Below are 13,440 nucleotides of genomic sequence, written 5' to 3' on the forward strand. Positions count from 1 at the left end.
CATATTCTGCTGGAAAAGTTTCATTTTAATGGTAATATGCCATGAGCGGAGGTGTATGAGTAACTTCACAAGTTGACCATAGTCTAGACCGATGACATGCTCATCTACTCCCAGAACCTGGCAGAACGAAATGTTGCAGCTCGTCCGGTCTTCAATGATGAGCCCAAAAGAGGCCACTTCACAGAGCCGGCCCAAGGCTTAAGAGAACTGAGAGGCAGGACAAGATGGCGGGCTGGACTTGGTTAACTTTAGATTTTACACAAATCTCATTGTTTTGTTTTTCACCTAAAATAGTAATTAAAACATCCAAGATGTGTTTTGCCTCATCAAAATGTGGAATTTGATCAGCAAACTACTCATTCTAAGACAACTATGCCTTGGGCTAAATGACTTGGCTTCAAGTACGATGCCACACGATTCAGAAATGAAGGTACAGACTGCACAAACAGATAAACGACATGATGCATCTCATTTCACCACAACTAAAGGCAGCGACAAAAAAAAAGTCAAGCTCTCACGATGATGACATTTCTCATGCAACCCTTTAGCAAGCCTACATAGTATTTATGCCTAAAAGTCACTGCATGGGTAAATAAGAAACAAGCAACACACACACACACACATATATATATATATATATATATATATATATATATATCCATGGGCCACTGTAAAGTAATATGGTTCTGTCATAACGTTTTGAATGAAAATCTGCATTTGGATAAGACACCTTTAGTATAGTTTTGATTTTAAGGCATAATAAAGATCAAATGCAAGTACGAGTGGATTTACATTGAAAATTTCAAACGCATCAAGAAAACCATGTGCTAAGGAAATTTCAAACCATTTGGAACGCACAGAGACGAGCTTTTGTGCAAAAATGAACTTAAAGGTGCCTTTAAAAAAGTGTCAAAGTACTTTTGAAAACAAAAAAGCAAACCCCCAATAGGTGGCAGCAAGAGGCCGCTTTATTTGAGTAAAGCATTGAACGATTCATTCAGCCAAAGAAGCCAATAGGATGAACGGACAGTTGAATCAATCCCTGAATCATCGACTCACCCGAGTCTTCTTGGCGAAGGCCTGAATCGTTCGTGCAGGGAAACGTCGCTGTGTATTATTCAGAGATGGCCAACTGTTCTGCTGTTTATTTTATTATACTTATCGCAATGATTTTACTACTACTATCAATAAAATTAATATTAATAATGATAATATTGCCGGAAGTTGTACAGCGCATGCGTCACGTGTTCATCATCAGCATCCATGACAACCGTCCTGTGGGTGTGATGGGGTCGATATACCGGAAGGCGGAAGGTTGATGACGTCGACAGAGTAATGGCGGCGAATTCAAACAATCAAAATAATTCAAAGAATAGAAATCGAGAAAATAAAGTTGGGAATGGATCGGAGACTCTAAGAGTAGAGAATAGTGGTGAAGAGGAGGAAGAGGATGATATGGATATAGGATGGACACAAATAGAAGGACGATACGGGAAAAAAGCATCTAGGAAAAGGAAAAAAGGTAAGGAGGATGCATCGGAAAGTAGTTCGCTAGCGAGTGAGGAGGAAGGGGTTGGAGAAAAAGCCAAATTAGGATTTAGGATAATATTAAGATTCAAGGAAGAAACGGGAGTTTCAGGAATAAATCCAATGATGTTGACACATGAATTAAAGAAACAAGTAGGTGAAATCGCATTCGCAAAGGTGCTTCAGGATGGTGCGTTAATGATTGTGTGCAAAAACGAAGAACAGAAAAATAAGGCAATGAAAGTAAAAACAGTGGGGAAGAAGGTTGTTACGAGTAGTAAGATCATAGGTCAGAATTCATGGATATTTGGCGTGATAAAAGGAGTTCCTATTGGGGTAACAATGGAGGAATTAAAAAAGAATCTTGATGGAGGTAAAGTCATAGACGCAGTTAGATTGAAGATGAATAGAGAAGGAAGAAGAATGGACAGTCTGTCGGTGCGCATTAAATTTGAAGGAAGAGAAATGCCAGATAAAGTCAGAATGGGATTCATCAGCTACCCAGTTATAGAATACAATGCACCTCCAATGAGATGTTACAACTGTCAGAGGTATGGGCACACAGCAGCTTTATGTAAATCAAAAATAAGATGTGCGCGATGTGGAGGGGAACACGAATTTGGAAAGTGTGAAGAAGGAGTGGAGGTGAAATGTTGCAACTGTGGAGGAGGACATAATGCTGCATATGGAGGTTGTGAGGCAAGAAAAAGGGCAGTGGAAGTTCAGCAGGAAAAAGAAAAAAACAATCTAACTTACGCTGAAGCAGTAAAGATGGTGAGGGAAAAGAGGAAGTCAAATGAAACAGTAAGATTGGATTCAGGTAAGAAAAATGAAGGAGAAGAAAGAATTGGTGAAAGTAGGTCATCAGAGGATTTGGCGTTAGTAAGCAAGAAAAATTTTGTACTCTTCATGGTAGAAGTAATTAACTGCACTGCCCAAACAGAAAGAAGAACAGAAAAGATACAAATAATAATTAAAGCAGCAGAAAGGTATCTGGAAATAAAGGGTCTGAAGAGTGATGATATAAGAAGAAGCCTCAGTTCAGATTTTCAAGAGAGTCAGGAGATAGGAATAGGTTAGTAGGGTTATGTTGAGAATCCTACAATGGAATGCAAGAAGTCTATGTGCTAATGGACAAGAGTTTAAGGGATATTTAAGTAAAATGAAAGAAAAACCTAATGTAATATGTATTCAGGAAACTTGGTTGAACTCAAGGTTAGATTTTGTTTTAAAGGGATATGTAAGTGTAAGAAGGGACAGGGAAGAAGGTATAGGTGGAGGTTGTGTCACGTTTATAAAAGAAGGAATGCCTTATAGAACTTTGGAAAAAGGAGTAAACCTGGAATATATAGTGATAGAAATATGGTATGGAATAAAAGAGTATGTTATAATAAATTTTTATAACCCATGTAAAAAACTAACAATGGATAGTATGGAAGAAATTAAAGGTCTAAATGAAGAAAGGGTTATATGGTGTGGTGATTTTAATGCACATAATACACTATGGGGAGGAATAATAACAGATAGAAATGGTATGGTAATAGAGGAGATTATAGAAAAGAAAAATTTGGTATGCATGAATGATGGAGGATATACACGAATGGATGTAAATACAAGCAAAGAATCAGCACTTGACCTAACAATTGTGTCAAATTCACTGGGTGGAATTACAGTATGGGAGGTCATAAGGAAATGCTCAATTGGAAGTGACCATTTTCCTATTATTAGTTCAATTATAAATAGTGAGAATAAGAATGTTAATAAAGGTAATTCTGGAAAATGGAAGTATGAGAAAGCTGATTGGGAGAAATTCAAAGAAATAAGTGAAGAAGGGTTGAAAAAAATTAAGATGAATGAAGATATTGAAATTGAAAGGCTATATGCAGAGTTAAGTAATGTAATTCGGCATGCAGCAAATGAAAGTATTCCAAAGAGTTCAGGAAAAAGAGTAGGGAAAATGGTCCCATGGTGGAATGACCAGTGTACAATAGCAGTAAGAAAAAAAAGGAAGGCATTTAAAATTCTAAAGAGAACACATAAATTGCAAAACTTGATAGAATATAAGAAAGCTCAGGCAGAAACTAGGAAAATAATCAGAGAAAAGAAGAAAGAATATTGGAGATCGTTTTGTAATGAAATTGGGAAAAGTACTCCGGTTGAGGAAGTATGGAATATGATAAGAAAAATGAGTGGTATTAGAAGAGAATATGAATACCCAGTATTAAATGTAGGAAGCAAGAATGCAGTAAATGTTAAAGATAAAGCAGAAATGTTTAAAAATGAGTTCTTAAAAGTAAACAGCTCCAATAACTTGACAAATGAAAGTAAGAATATGAGAGAAAGAGTGTTATCCGGGAATTGTAATATAATGGAAAAAAGGACAGTTACCGAAGGTACGTTAGATGTCTTGTTCACCTTTTCAGAAATGAAAAGGGCATTAAAATACACCAAGACATCAACTCCAGGACAAGACGATATAAGCTATGTGATGTTAAAAAAGTTAAGTGAAGAGTCACTAAGGAAAATTCTGGAATTTTATAACAGGGTGTGGGAAGAAGGAAAATTGCCTCTAGAATGGAAGGATTCATTAATTATACCCATAAAAAAATCAGGTAAAGACCCTAGTAATCCTTTAAGCTATAGACCAATAGCACTAACATCACACATGTGTAAATTAATGGAAAAAATGATCACTGACAGACTTGGGTATCACTTGGAGAAAAATAACTTTTTCTCCCCTTATCAAAGTGAATTCAGAAGTGGAAGAGGTACAATGGACTCAGTTATTAATTTAGAAACAGACATTAGGAAAGCGTTAACTAATAAGGAAACAGTAGTGGCAGTTTTCTTTGATATTGAGAAAGCATATGATATGCTATGGAAGGAGGGCCTGTTAATTAAGTTGAACCAAATAGGAATAAGTGGTAGACTATTTAATTGGATTAAAGAGTTTTTAATTGAAAGATATATTAGAGTAAAGATTGGGAAAGATGTGTCGAGTAGAGGAATTATTGAAAATGGTACTCCACAAGGCAGTGTTATAAGTCCTTTGTTATTTCTAATTATGATTAATGATGTTTTTCAAGTTTAGAAAGAAATATCAATAAATCTCTGTTTGCAGATGATGGAGCTCTATGGTTAAGAGGCAGAAATGTGGATCATATAGTTAATAAAATGCAAACAGCATTAATTAAAGTTGAGAACTGGTCAAATAAATGGGGTTTTAAATTTTCAGTGGAAAAAACCAAATATATTTTCTTTACAAACAAAAAAAGTAGTATTGACCTAAAACTGAAAATATATAATATAGAATTAGAACAAGTAAAAATGATCAGGTTTTTAGGTATGTGGTTAGATTCTAGAGCTACATGGAGTAATCACATCAGTAAGATGCAGGAGAAATGCAAAAGAATTTTGAATGTAATGAGATGTATTTCTGGGCGTGAGTGGGGAGCAGATAGACTAGCTTTAAAAACTATTTATGTAACAATGATCAGAGCAATTTTAGATTATGGTTGTGTGGCATACAATTCAGCAGCAAAGTCACAATTAGAAAAACTTGAAAGAATACAATCCCAAGCTCTTAGAATTTGTTGCGGAGCATATTCTTCCTCTCCAGTTCCAGCTTTGCAGGTGGAGATGGGGGAAATGCCAATTCAACTAAGAAGGAAACAACTGATATTGACATACTGGGCAAGAACAAAAGGCCAAGAGGTTAATCATCCTGTAAAAACACTAATGGAGGTATGTTGGGAATATGGGAAAAAGAAAATTAATAGCTTTAACTGGATTATTGAGGAATTAGTGCAGGAAATGAAATTAAATGAATATAATATTATACCATCAATAGTTCTACCAACAACACTTTTATGGATATTACCACAACCAAAAATAGACCTCAAATTATTGAAAGACAGACAGGAAAAAGGACATGAGTTAACAGAGGGATATCTAACAAGAGAGTATATCGGGACAAAATATGATCAGTATACACACATTTTTACAGATGCATCAAAAGATCCGCAAAGTGGCCGGGTGGGGATCGCATATATTATTCCAAGTTTAGATGTGTTAGAAGGGAAAAGAATATCTAATCATTTGTCAGTATTTACAGGAGAGCTGCTAGCAATTATGCTAGCAGTCAACAAAGTTTATGAAATGGATCTAAACAAGTCGATAATATGTTCTGATTCAACTTCAGCGTTACTATGCCTGGATATTAAAAAATCGGAAACTAGACAGGACATTATAATAGAAATTCTTCAATTATTACAAAATTTAGAACAGAAAAACAAAATAGTTGAGTTTGTATGGGTACCAGCACATTCAGGAGTTGAGGGCAATGAAGCAGCAGATAGATTAGCAAAAACAGTAATGGCAAAAGAGAGGATAGAAATGAAAATCAGGTATAGTAGGGCTGAACTTAAATCAGTAATTAAAAAGGGAATACACAAAAAGTGGCAAATAAGTTGGGACAATGAACAAAAAGGCAGACATTTATATGCAATACAACCAAAGGTAGGACAGATTTTGAAATCATGGGGGAGCAGGAAGGAGGATTGTATTCTTTCAAGAATAAGGATAGGACATACAGGGCTGAACACTACATTACACATGATAGGAAAACATCCAACAGGGTTGTGTGATGGATGCGGAGAAAGAGAGACAGTAGAACATGTAATCATTAGTTGCAATAAATACACAGAGGAAAGAAATATGTTAATTAATGACCTACAGATAAATGATGAACAAATAACACTGAAAGAGTTTTTATATCAGGAAGGAAAGAAATGGTTGATTCAATTCTTAAAAAGAACTCAGTTAATACATAGGATATAGAATGTCTAAATATATTTATTTAATTAACTTAATTATTATTTTATTTATAACAATATTAAGCTTTCTCCTCTCATCTACTATGTTTTCTATGTCTCGGCTGTGAAGGACCTGAGCTGTAGATGGAGGAGCTGAACACGCAGCAACATCGAAGGCTCGGGTTTTGAAGAGTCAAGAGGTAAAAAAAAAATATATATATATATATATATATATATATATATAAATAAATAAAAATAAGAGAGTCTCTGATCCATAACCCACAGTAGGTGGCGGTAATGCTCTGATAAGAATGCGAACCGCCAATAAACACCAGGAAGAAGAAGAAGAAGAAGTCCTGTGGGTGTTGTTTGAATCTCGCTGTGTCGATTGGCATCTGATCTCTGCGTCCTCCGTGACAATTTTTCCAGATTATCGATATTATTGATCGTTGGATACGTCGATTGATCGCCTGCTGTTCCCATCACTCAGGTTTGACCCTTTTTATTACGCTGTGCTTTGTGTTTGTGTTCAGTATGTCTTGTGTTCACTACAGGTTCCAGAGTCGACTCACCTACGACTCGCTCCAGTTTGAAGGCCTCAACATCAGCGCGGGGGAGCTGAAGCGGCAGATCATGAGGAGCAAGAGGCTGAAGTTCTGCCAGCTGAAGATCAGCAACGCCCAGACTGATGAAGGTGAGTTGAGGAAAAGACACTTCAACTGTTCTACGCTAACATTAGATGCGTTACATCAGACACTTCTGGAAGCTGTAAGGTGGTGCTGATGCTGACATGTAGGGATGTTTTGGCTGTTTTAAAAGGCTAATGGCTCTCAAAGTATACCGTGCTCCATAATTATGTGCTGATTCTGATTTTATTTTGCTGTCAGAATACACAGATGATGCTCTCATCCCTAAAAACACGTCGGTCATCATCAGACGGATCCCTGCGGCGGGACTGAAGTCCTCAAACAGAAGATTTGTTGGGTAAGTGCTGTGAAATGAGCACACGCGTCCTCTGTTAGATGTTATATGAAGACTCCTGGTCTGTCCCTGGTGTTTTAGTCACACAAGCTCCTTTGTTTTGCAGACATCAAGCTGGACGCTGGCGTAAACCTTCACCTAGAGCTGATCCTTCACTCCTCTCACTGGAGCAGTTGTTGAAGGTATTGAACAAATGAATAGCACAATAGCAAAACGCAATGTAAAGCACACAATATACGCACACGCACTCAGCTTCTTAGGGAGATTTGAGATTGTTTGAAGGGTTGAGGGTGAAAAAGATTCAAATGTGCAAATGCCTGTGAAACAGACTGAGAATCTGGCTGAGGCAAAGGCGTCAGAGGAGGACAAGCTGAAAGCGGTGATGTACCAGTCCAGCCTGTGCTACTACTCCAGCAGGTGAGCGTTCAGACACTGACAGGTTTGCTTTGTGAGAGATGTCTGAGCTGATTCTCATGGTTCTGATGTTCACTAGTGAGGCCATGAGGCTGCTTGGGATCCCGGGACACCACATTAGGCACTGCCCCACTAATGTGGTAACTGGGTTTTCCAAGCTCACGGTTGCTGTGAACTTGAGCTCTTGTCCTCATCAGTCAGATTGTTTGCTCAGAGTTTGACTGTCACTCCTCAATTCACAGGGCAGCCGCTCCGCGCCGCACAAGCGCATCCGGAAGAGCACAGGGATTCCTGTTGGAGGTGGACGACCCAGACCGAAAGGGAGTCATGATAGACGGCAGCGGCAGATACGTCATTCCCATCATAGACGCGTGAGTAAACTGTACTTGGCATAGCCGCATGTTCTAGTGTTTGTCCAAATACCACATGATGTCTGCTTGTGTGTGTTTGCGCTCGATCTGTTCAGTGAGGCCTATGCTGCTGAGAAGAGAAAGAGGCCGTCCTTCTCCTGCCAGACCGAGCCTTTGCCCTCCTCGTCCTCAGCAGGTGCGGCATCTTCGGTCCGGGACGCCGGAGGGAAACGGTCCCGCTCCCCATCTTCACCAGAGACGCGCGGCGACCAGAAGAGACCACGTCGCTGAGAGACCTTCATCCAAGAGACCTGGAGCCGACGTGTAAATATTGTACATAGTTTATTAATAAAAGATAATAAAGATTATAGCCGCATGAACTGTGTGGACTGGTTAACCTTCACTCCAGCAGTGCAACACACACATACACACACACACACACACACGAATGAATTCATAAACACAATATCATGAAGTTTTGCTTTAATTTAGGAAAAGAGAAACTCTTCTGGGCTAAAATCTGATGGGTTTTTTTCAGCGTTCTTACTTCAGTCTTTAATGTCAGGTGATCCTTCAAATGTCAGTGTAAAGTGTTGAGTACACTATTAGTGCTCAGTCGTGTTTTTTTTTTTTTATTATTTATTTATTGCAGAACAAAGCCAGCATACATAGCTAGCAACAACTATATACAAGCCAGGGTTTGCATTAAATAAAAATACATAAAGAAATTTCAAATAATAATAATAATAAAATAAAGACATTACAATAATAAATGAATAACAATACACAGAAAAAAAAGAAAAAAAAAACTCTGGGGTGAGAATTAACTAGTTATTATATAAGAAATTTTCTCAATAAAATCGGACCATGCTTTGATTGTATGGGGTTTAGCTCTGTTAATTCTTGCAGTGGAACGTTCTTACAGTGCAATATTTTTTAGTTCAATAAGCCACATTTTATCCGCTGGAAATGAGGGTTCATGCCATATTTTAAATATAACTTTCTTGGCTGCAGTTAGTGCAGTATGAAATATCCTGCGTTGGGAATTGTTTAGGTTTAGATCATAATCATCATTCAATAAACAGATATTAGGGTATTTGGGAATGAACATCTCACACAATTCTGAAGTAGTTTGAAATACCTTATCCCAAAATGTACTGATAAGTGGACATTCAAAAAACATATGCATGTATGTCCCCACAGAGTTTGAATTACACAGTGTACAAAAAGGGGTAGGTAACCGTTTCATGCGGTGAAGCACATATGGAGTTGCATAAGCCTTGTGGATCAGTTTATAGTGTATGAGTTGATGGGCAGGATTCTTAGACATCACCTGGATACTTTCCCATATCTAGTCCCAGTTCAGTTGGTAAGAGGACAGTTCCTTTTCCCATATTGTGATGATGGGGAGTGCAACAGAGTCATAATTAAGCAGTTTGTTGTAAATGCATGAGATTGATCCACGTGACTGAGAGAAATTCACACAGTCCCGCAATGGATGATTGTCCAAATTACAGTTCCACGGAACTCCATAAGCGCGCATTGCACTTCTCAGCCTTAAATACAGAAAGTAGGAATGTCCGGGGAGATTGTAACCTTCTTTCAAATCCTGGAAAGACCTCAAGCCCTGGTTGTCGAAGATATCACCCAACACAGAAATACCTTGATCTGACCACAGCTTATATATAAAGGGCTTACCCCCAGATTGTAAATGATAATTGTTCCAAATCGGAGATTCTTTTGTAAATTTGTTGGTGCATCCAGTAAATTTGCAAACATCATACCATATTTTAAGGGAGTCAACCACTATTCTATTATCAATTTTTTTTACTTTCTTTTAGGTAATCCCGTAAATAACAAATCTTGTAGTCGGTGTGGATGCACAGCAGATGATTCAATGTTACGCCAAGCAATATCAGCATCTACTTCCAACCAAGTCTTAAGACTGCGCAGTCGACATGCCCAGAAATATAGTTGAATGTTAGGAACTGCCAACCCCCCTTTAGCAGGTGTTTTTTGTAATGTTTTAAGTTTAATTCGAGGACGTTTGTTGTTCCAAATAAATTTAGTTATAATGGAATTTATTTCTTTAAAAAACGTCTTATGTGGAGAAAGAGGAATCATGGTAAATAAAAATAGAAGTCTAGGTAGAACATTCATTTTGATAATCGCAATCCTACCTTGCAGAGAGAGTAATAGTGCGCCCCATCTCTCTAGGTCCTGTCTGATATTGTTGAATAAGGAACTATAGTTTTGTTTGACCATCACCTGAAGTGAAGGAAGAATCTGAATTCCTAAATATGTAAATGCGCTATTAACTGGAATTGAAGCGGGCACTGACGTGATATCACTTCTCCCCGACAGTGGCATTAGTACAGATTTCTCCCAGTTAATCTTATACCCACTCACTTTTCTAAAATCATTAAATATTTTAAGACATTGAATAATAGAGGTAGAAGTATCTGACATATATAGTAGAATATCATCAGCGAACAGAGAGATGTGATGTTTAGAATTATCTATAATGATAGGGGCGATTACATGATCCTGACGAATTGCCTGGGCCAAAGGCTCTAACGAAAGGGCAAACAACAATGGTGACAATGGGCAGCCCTGTCTTGTGCCTCTGCCCAGCAGAAAAGCACTTGAGCAGCTCAACCCTGTTGACACCCTTGCAGCTGAATTACGATACAGAGTTTGTACCATATGTATAAAATTTGGACCAAAGCCCAGACACTTCAAAACTGACCAGAGATATGTCCATTCGACCCGGTCAAAGGCTTTCTCTGCATCTAGTGAGAGAATAGCACTTTGATCCTCAGTAAGTTTGGACTTGTCCATGATATTTAAAAGTCGTCTGACATTATCCATAGCAGAGCGACCCTTAAGAAAGCCTGTCTGGTCATGGGAAATTATAGAACCGGCAATTTGATCTAAACGGCGGGCTAGAACTTTTGCGTAAACCTTAGTGTCTGTACAGATTAGTGAAATCGGCCTGTAACTAGAGCAGCTAAAGGGGTCCTTCCCTTTTTTAAAATCAGTGAGATAAGGGCAGTATTCTGATCTCTGTGAAAACAACCTGTATCTATTGCAAAATTTAAGGAATTTAGAAGGAGTGGTCCTAGCAAGTCCCATATCACCAAATACAACTCTGGGGGTAGACCATCTAGGCCCGGGGCCTTTCCTTTATTCATTGACTCTAGAGCTTCTTTTACTTCACTTAATGTAATTGGAGAGTCTAAAAATTTCTGTTGCTCATCACTTAGGCAAGGGAGATTTAGTTTTGATATAAATTCAATTGTTTGTTGATCCTCTATCCCCACCTCGGAACTGTAAAGATGCTCATAGAAGTTCTTGAATGTAGCATTCACCTTGTCCGGAGCAGTATGCAGGGTGCCCATACTATCCTTAATGGCTGTTATTGATGACATTGCCTCATTATGTTTCAGCCTTAAAGCTAATAATTTAGTGGGTCGTTCTGCATTAAAATTATAATTTTGTTTGGTGCGATGAATCAAAAATTCTGCCTTTCTTAATAAAATTGCATTGCAATCAGATTTTAAATTTCCTAAAATCCTGCTCTTCTGTTCTGAAAAAGTTTCCTTTAAGTCTCTCTCTATTATTTTAATTTGTTTTTCTAAATGATTTAATTCTTTAGTTTTAGATCTATGTTCATAGGAGGCAAATGATATACAGTTCCCTCTCAGAAAACACTTGGTTGTTTCCCATAAAATCTGCGGATTAACTGCTGAACTGGAGTTTTCTGAAAGAAACATGGTCAGATTATCTCGTAACTGTTTAATAAAATCATCTTTCAGTAGCAGAGTTGTGTTAAAGCGCCACCTTTTTGTCCTTTGAAATCCTGTAGGGGGTGATAAATTACAAATTACTGCCGAATGGTCTGAAATGAGCATGGGGAGAATACCTATGTTATTTACACTCTGAATTAAATATTTTGATATAAGAATATAATCTATTCTTGTAAATGTCTTGTGTCGGGAAGAATAAAAGGTATAGTCTCTACATTTTTCATTCTGCAGCCTCCAGATATCACACAAGTCATTATCCAAAATAAGCTCATTCAATGCCCGGGAAGACTGGTCACTGTGTACAGCGGACGGTGCGGAGAGAGACTTATCAATAGAGGGATTGACAACTGCATTAGCATCCATACCCACTACCAGATTGTAGTCACCAAAGCTAAGGAGGAGCTTGGTAAGCGAAGGAAAAAAAACTGTCAAATTTATTTGGGGCATAGACTGAAACAAAAGCTATTTTTAAACTATTCCAGGATCCCAAAACATATGTGATCGCCCCATGATCATCACTCCCTGATTTCTCTAATATAAATGGGAATCTTCTATTTTGAAGTATTAGCACTCCTCTTGAAGCGCTAGTGTAAGATGAAGCGGCTATAATTTTAAAATGTCTATTTTGACAACGAGTAACATCTGAGGCCCTGAAGTGGGATTCTTGTATGAGAGCTATATCGGCTCTCTTGCGATGTAAATAATCCAGGCATTTTGTTCTCTTTACCGGTGAATTCAAGCCATTGACATTCCACGATATCACGTTGATATCATTCATAACAGAACGCATAGATTAAACACTTAACAGATACAGTGATCATTTTAAACCCATAAATAGCACACATGTAATCAAGAATGTCTCCCCAGAGAACCATCAAATTGAATATATAATAAGAAAAAGCAAACCCTGTTAACAACAACGAAATGATTAAATTAAATAAAAACAGAATAAACAAAATATAAATGGCAGCCTGTAGAGAGAGAATACAGTCTCTCTTACCTGCCTGGAAAATAAACAAATTCGAGGCCATGCGCTCGAGCTGCGCGGCTATACCCAGGGAGCCGTGTCTCGCCTAATCAAATGTCCATATCAGTAATACAACTTAAATTCCTACTTGAAATATGTAGTAAGCACCCTTTATATGAGGCAAAATTTAGTCAGTTGATAGCGCCGTCAGGTTTTCTCCCATCGGAGTGTCAGCATTTAGCGATGAGACGAACTTCTCCAGATCTGTGGGTGTTTTGAAGAGAATTTGCTCACGGCCGTTTAACACTTTCACCACTGCTGGGTATAACAAGAAAGACTCAATGCCCAACTGTTGGAGACGTTTCCTTTTTTCTGACATGACTTTCCTTTTTTGAGACGTGCCCTTGCTGTAATCGGGGAAGAACCATAGTTTGGTTCCTTCGTAATTTAGGGATGAAGAATTTCTGGCTTCCTTAAGAATCGCTTGCCTGTCATTGTACCGGAGAAGTTTGAAAATCAAAGTGCGCGCTTTCTTTCTGGAGGAATCTTCGTTCGCGTACAGGCGATGTGCGCGTTCA

General features: G+C 38.0%; 2 protein-coding genes across 3 annotated transcripts in view; both read left to right on the forward strand.

The window, feature by feature from the left end:
* The window catches only part of LOC141375737 (E3 ubiquitin-protein ligase RBBP6-like), a 307,115-nt gene that overhangs the window by 264,853 nt on the left and 28,822 nt on the right, over positions 1 to 13,440 (forward strand). The gene's annotated exons all lie outside the window — the stretch shown is intronic.
* Positions 1,310 to 8,460, forward strand: LOC141375735 (E3 ubiquitin-protein ligase RBBP6-like). 2 transcript variants are annotated; one of them, XM_073910667.1, is made up of 9 exons: positions 1,310 to 1,522; positions 5,147 to 5,271; positions 6,472 to 6,541; positions 6,627 to 7,035; positions 7,229 to 7,325; positions 7,429 to 7,504; positions 7,651 to 7,739; positions 7,979 to 8,107; positions 8,203 to 8,460. In XM_073910667.1, exons 4-9 carry the CDS (start codon positions 6,876 to 6,878, stop codon positions 8,375 to 8,377), a joined length of 726 nt encoding a protein of 241 aa, XP_073766768.1. In that variant the 5' UTR covers positions 1,310 to 1,522; positions 5,147 to 5,271; positions 6,472 to 6,541; positions 6,627 to 6,875; the 3' UTR covers positions 8,378 to 8,460. The 2 variants fall into 2 exon arrangements, with proteins under 2 accessions (XP_073766768.1, XP_073766767.1); XM_073910666.1 differs by lacking the exon at positions 5,147 to 5,271.

The sequence above is a fragment of the Danio rerio genome, chromosome 8, assembly GCF_049306965.1.
Source record: "Danio rerio strain Tuebingen ecotype United States chromosome 8, GRCz12tu, whole genome shotgun sequence".
NCBI classification, from domain to species: domain Eukaryota; kingdom Metazoa; phylum Chordata; class Actinopteri; order Cypriniformes; family Danionidae; genus Danio; species Danio rerio.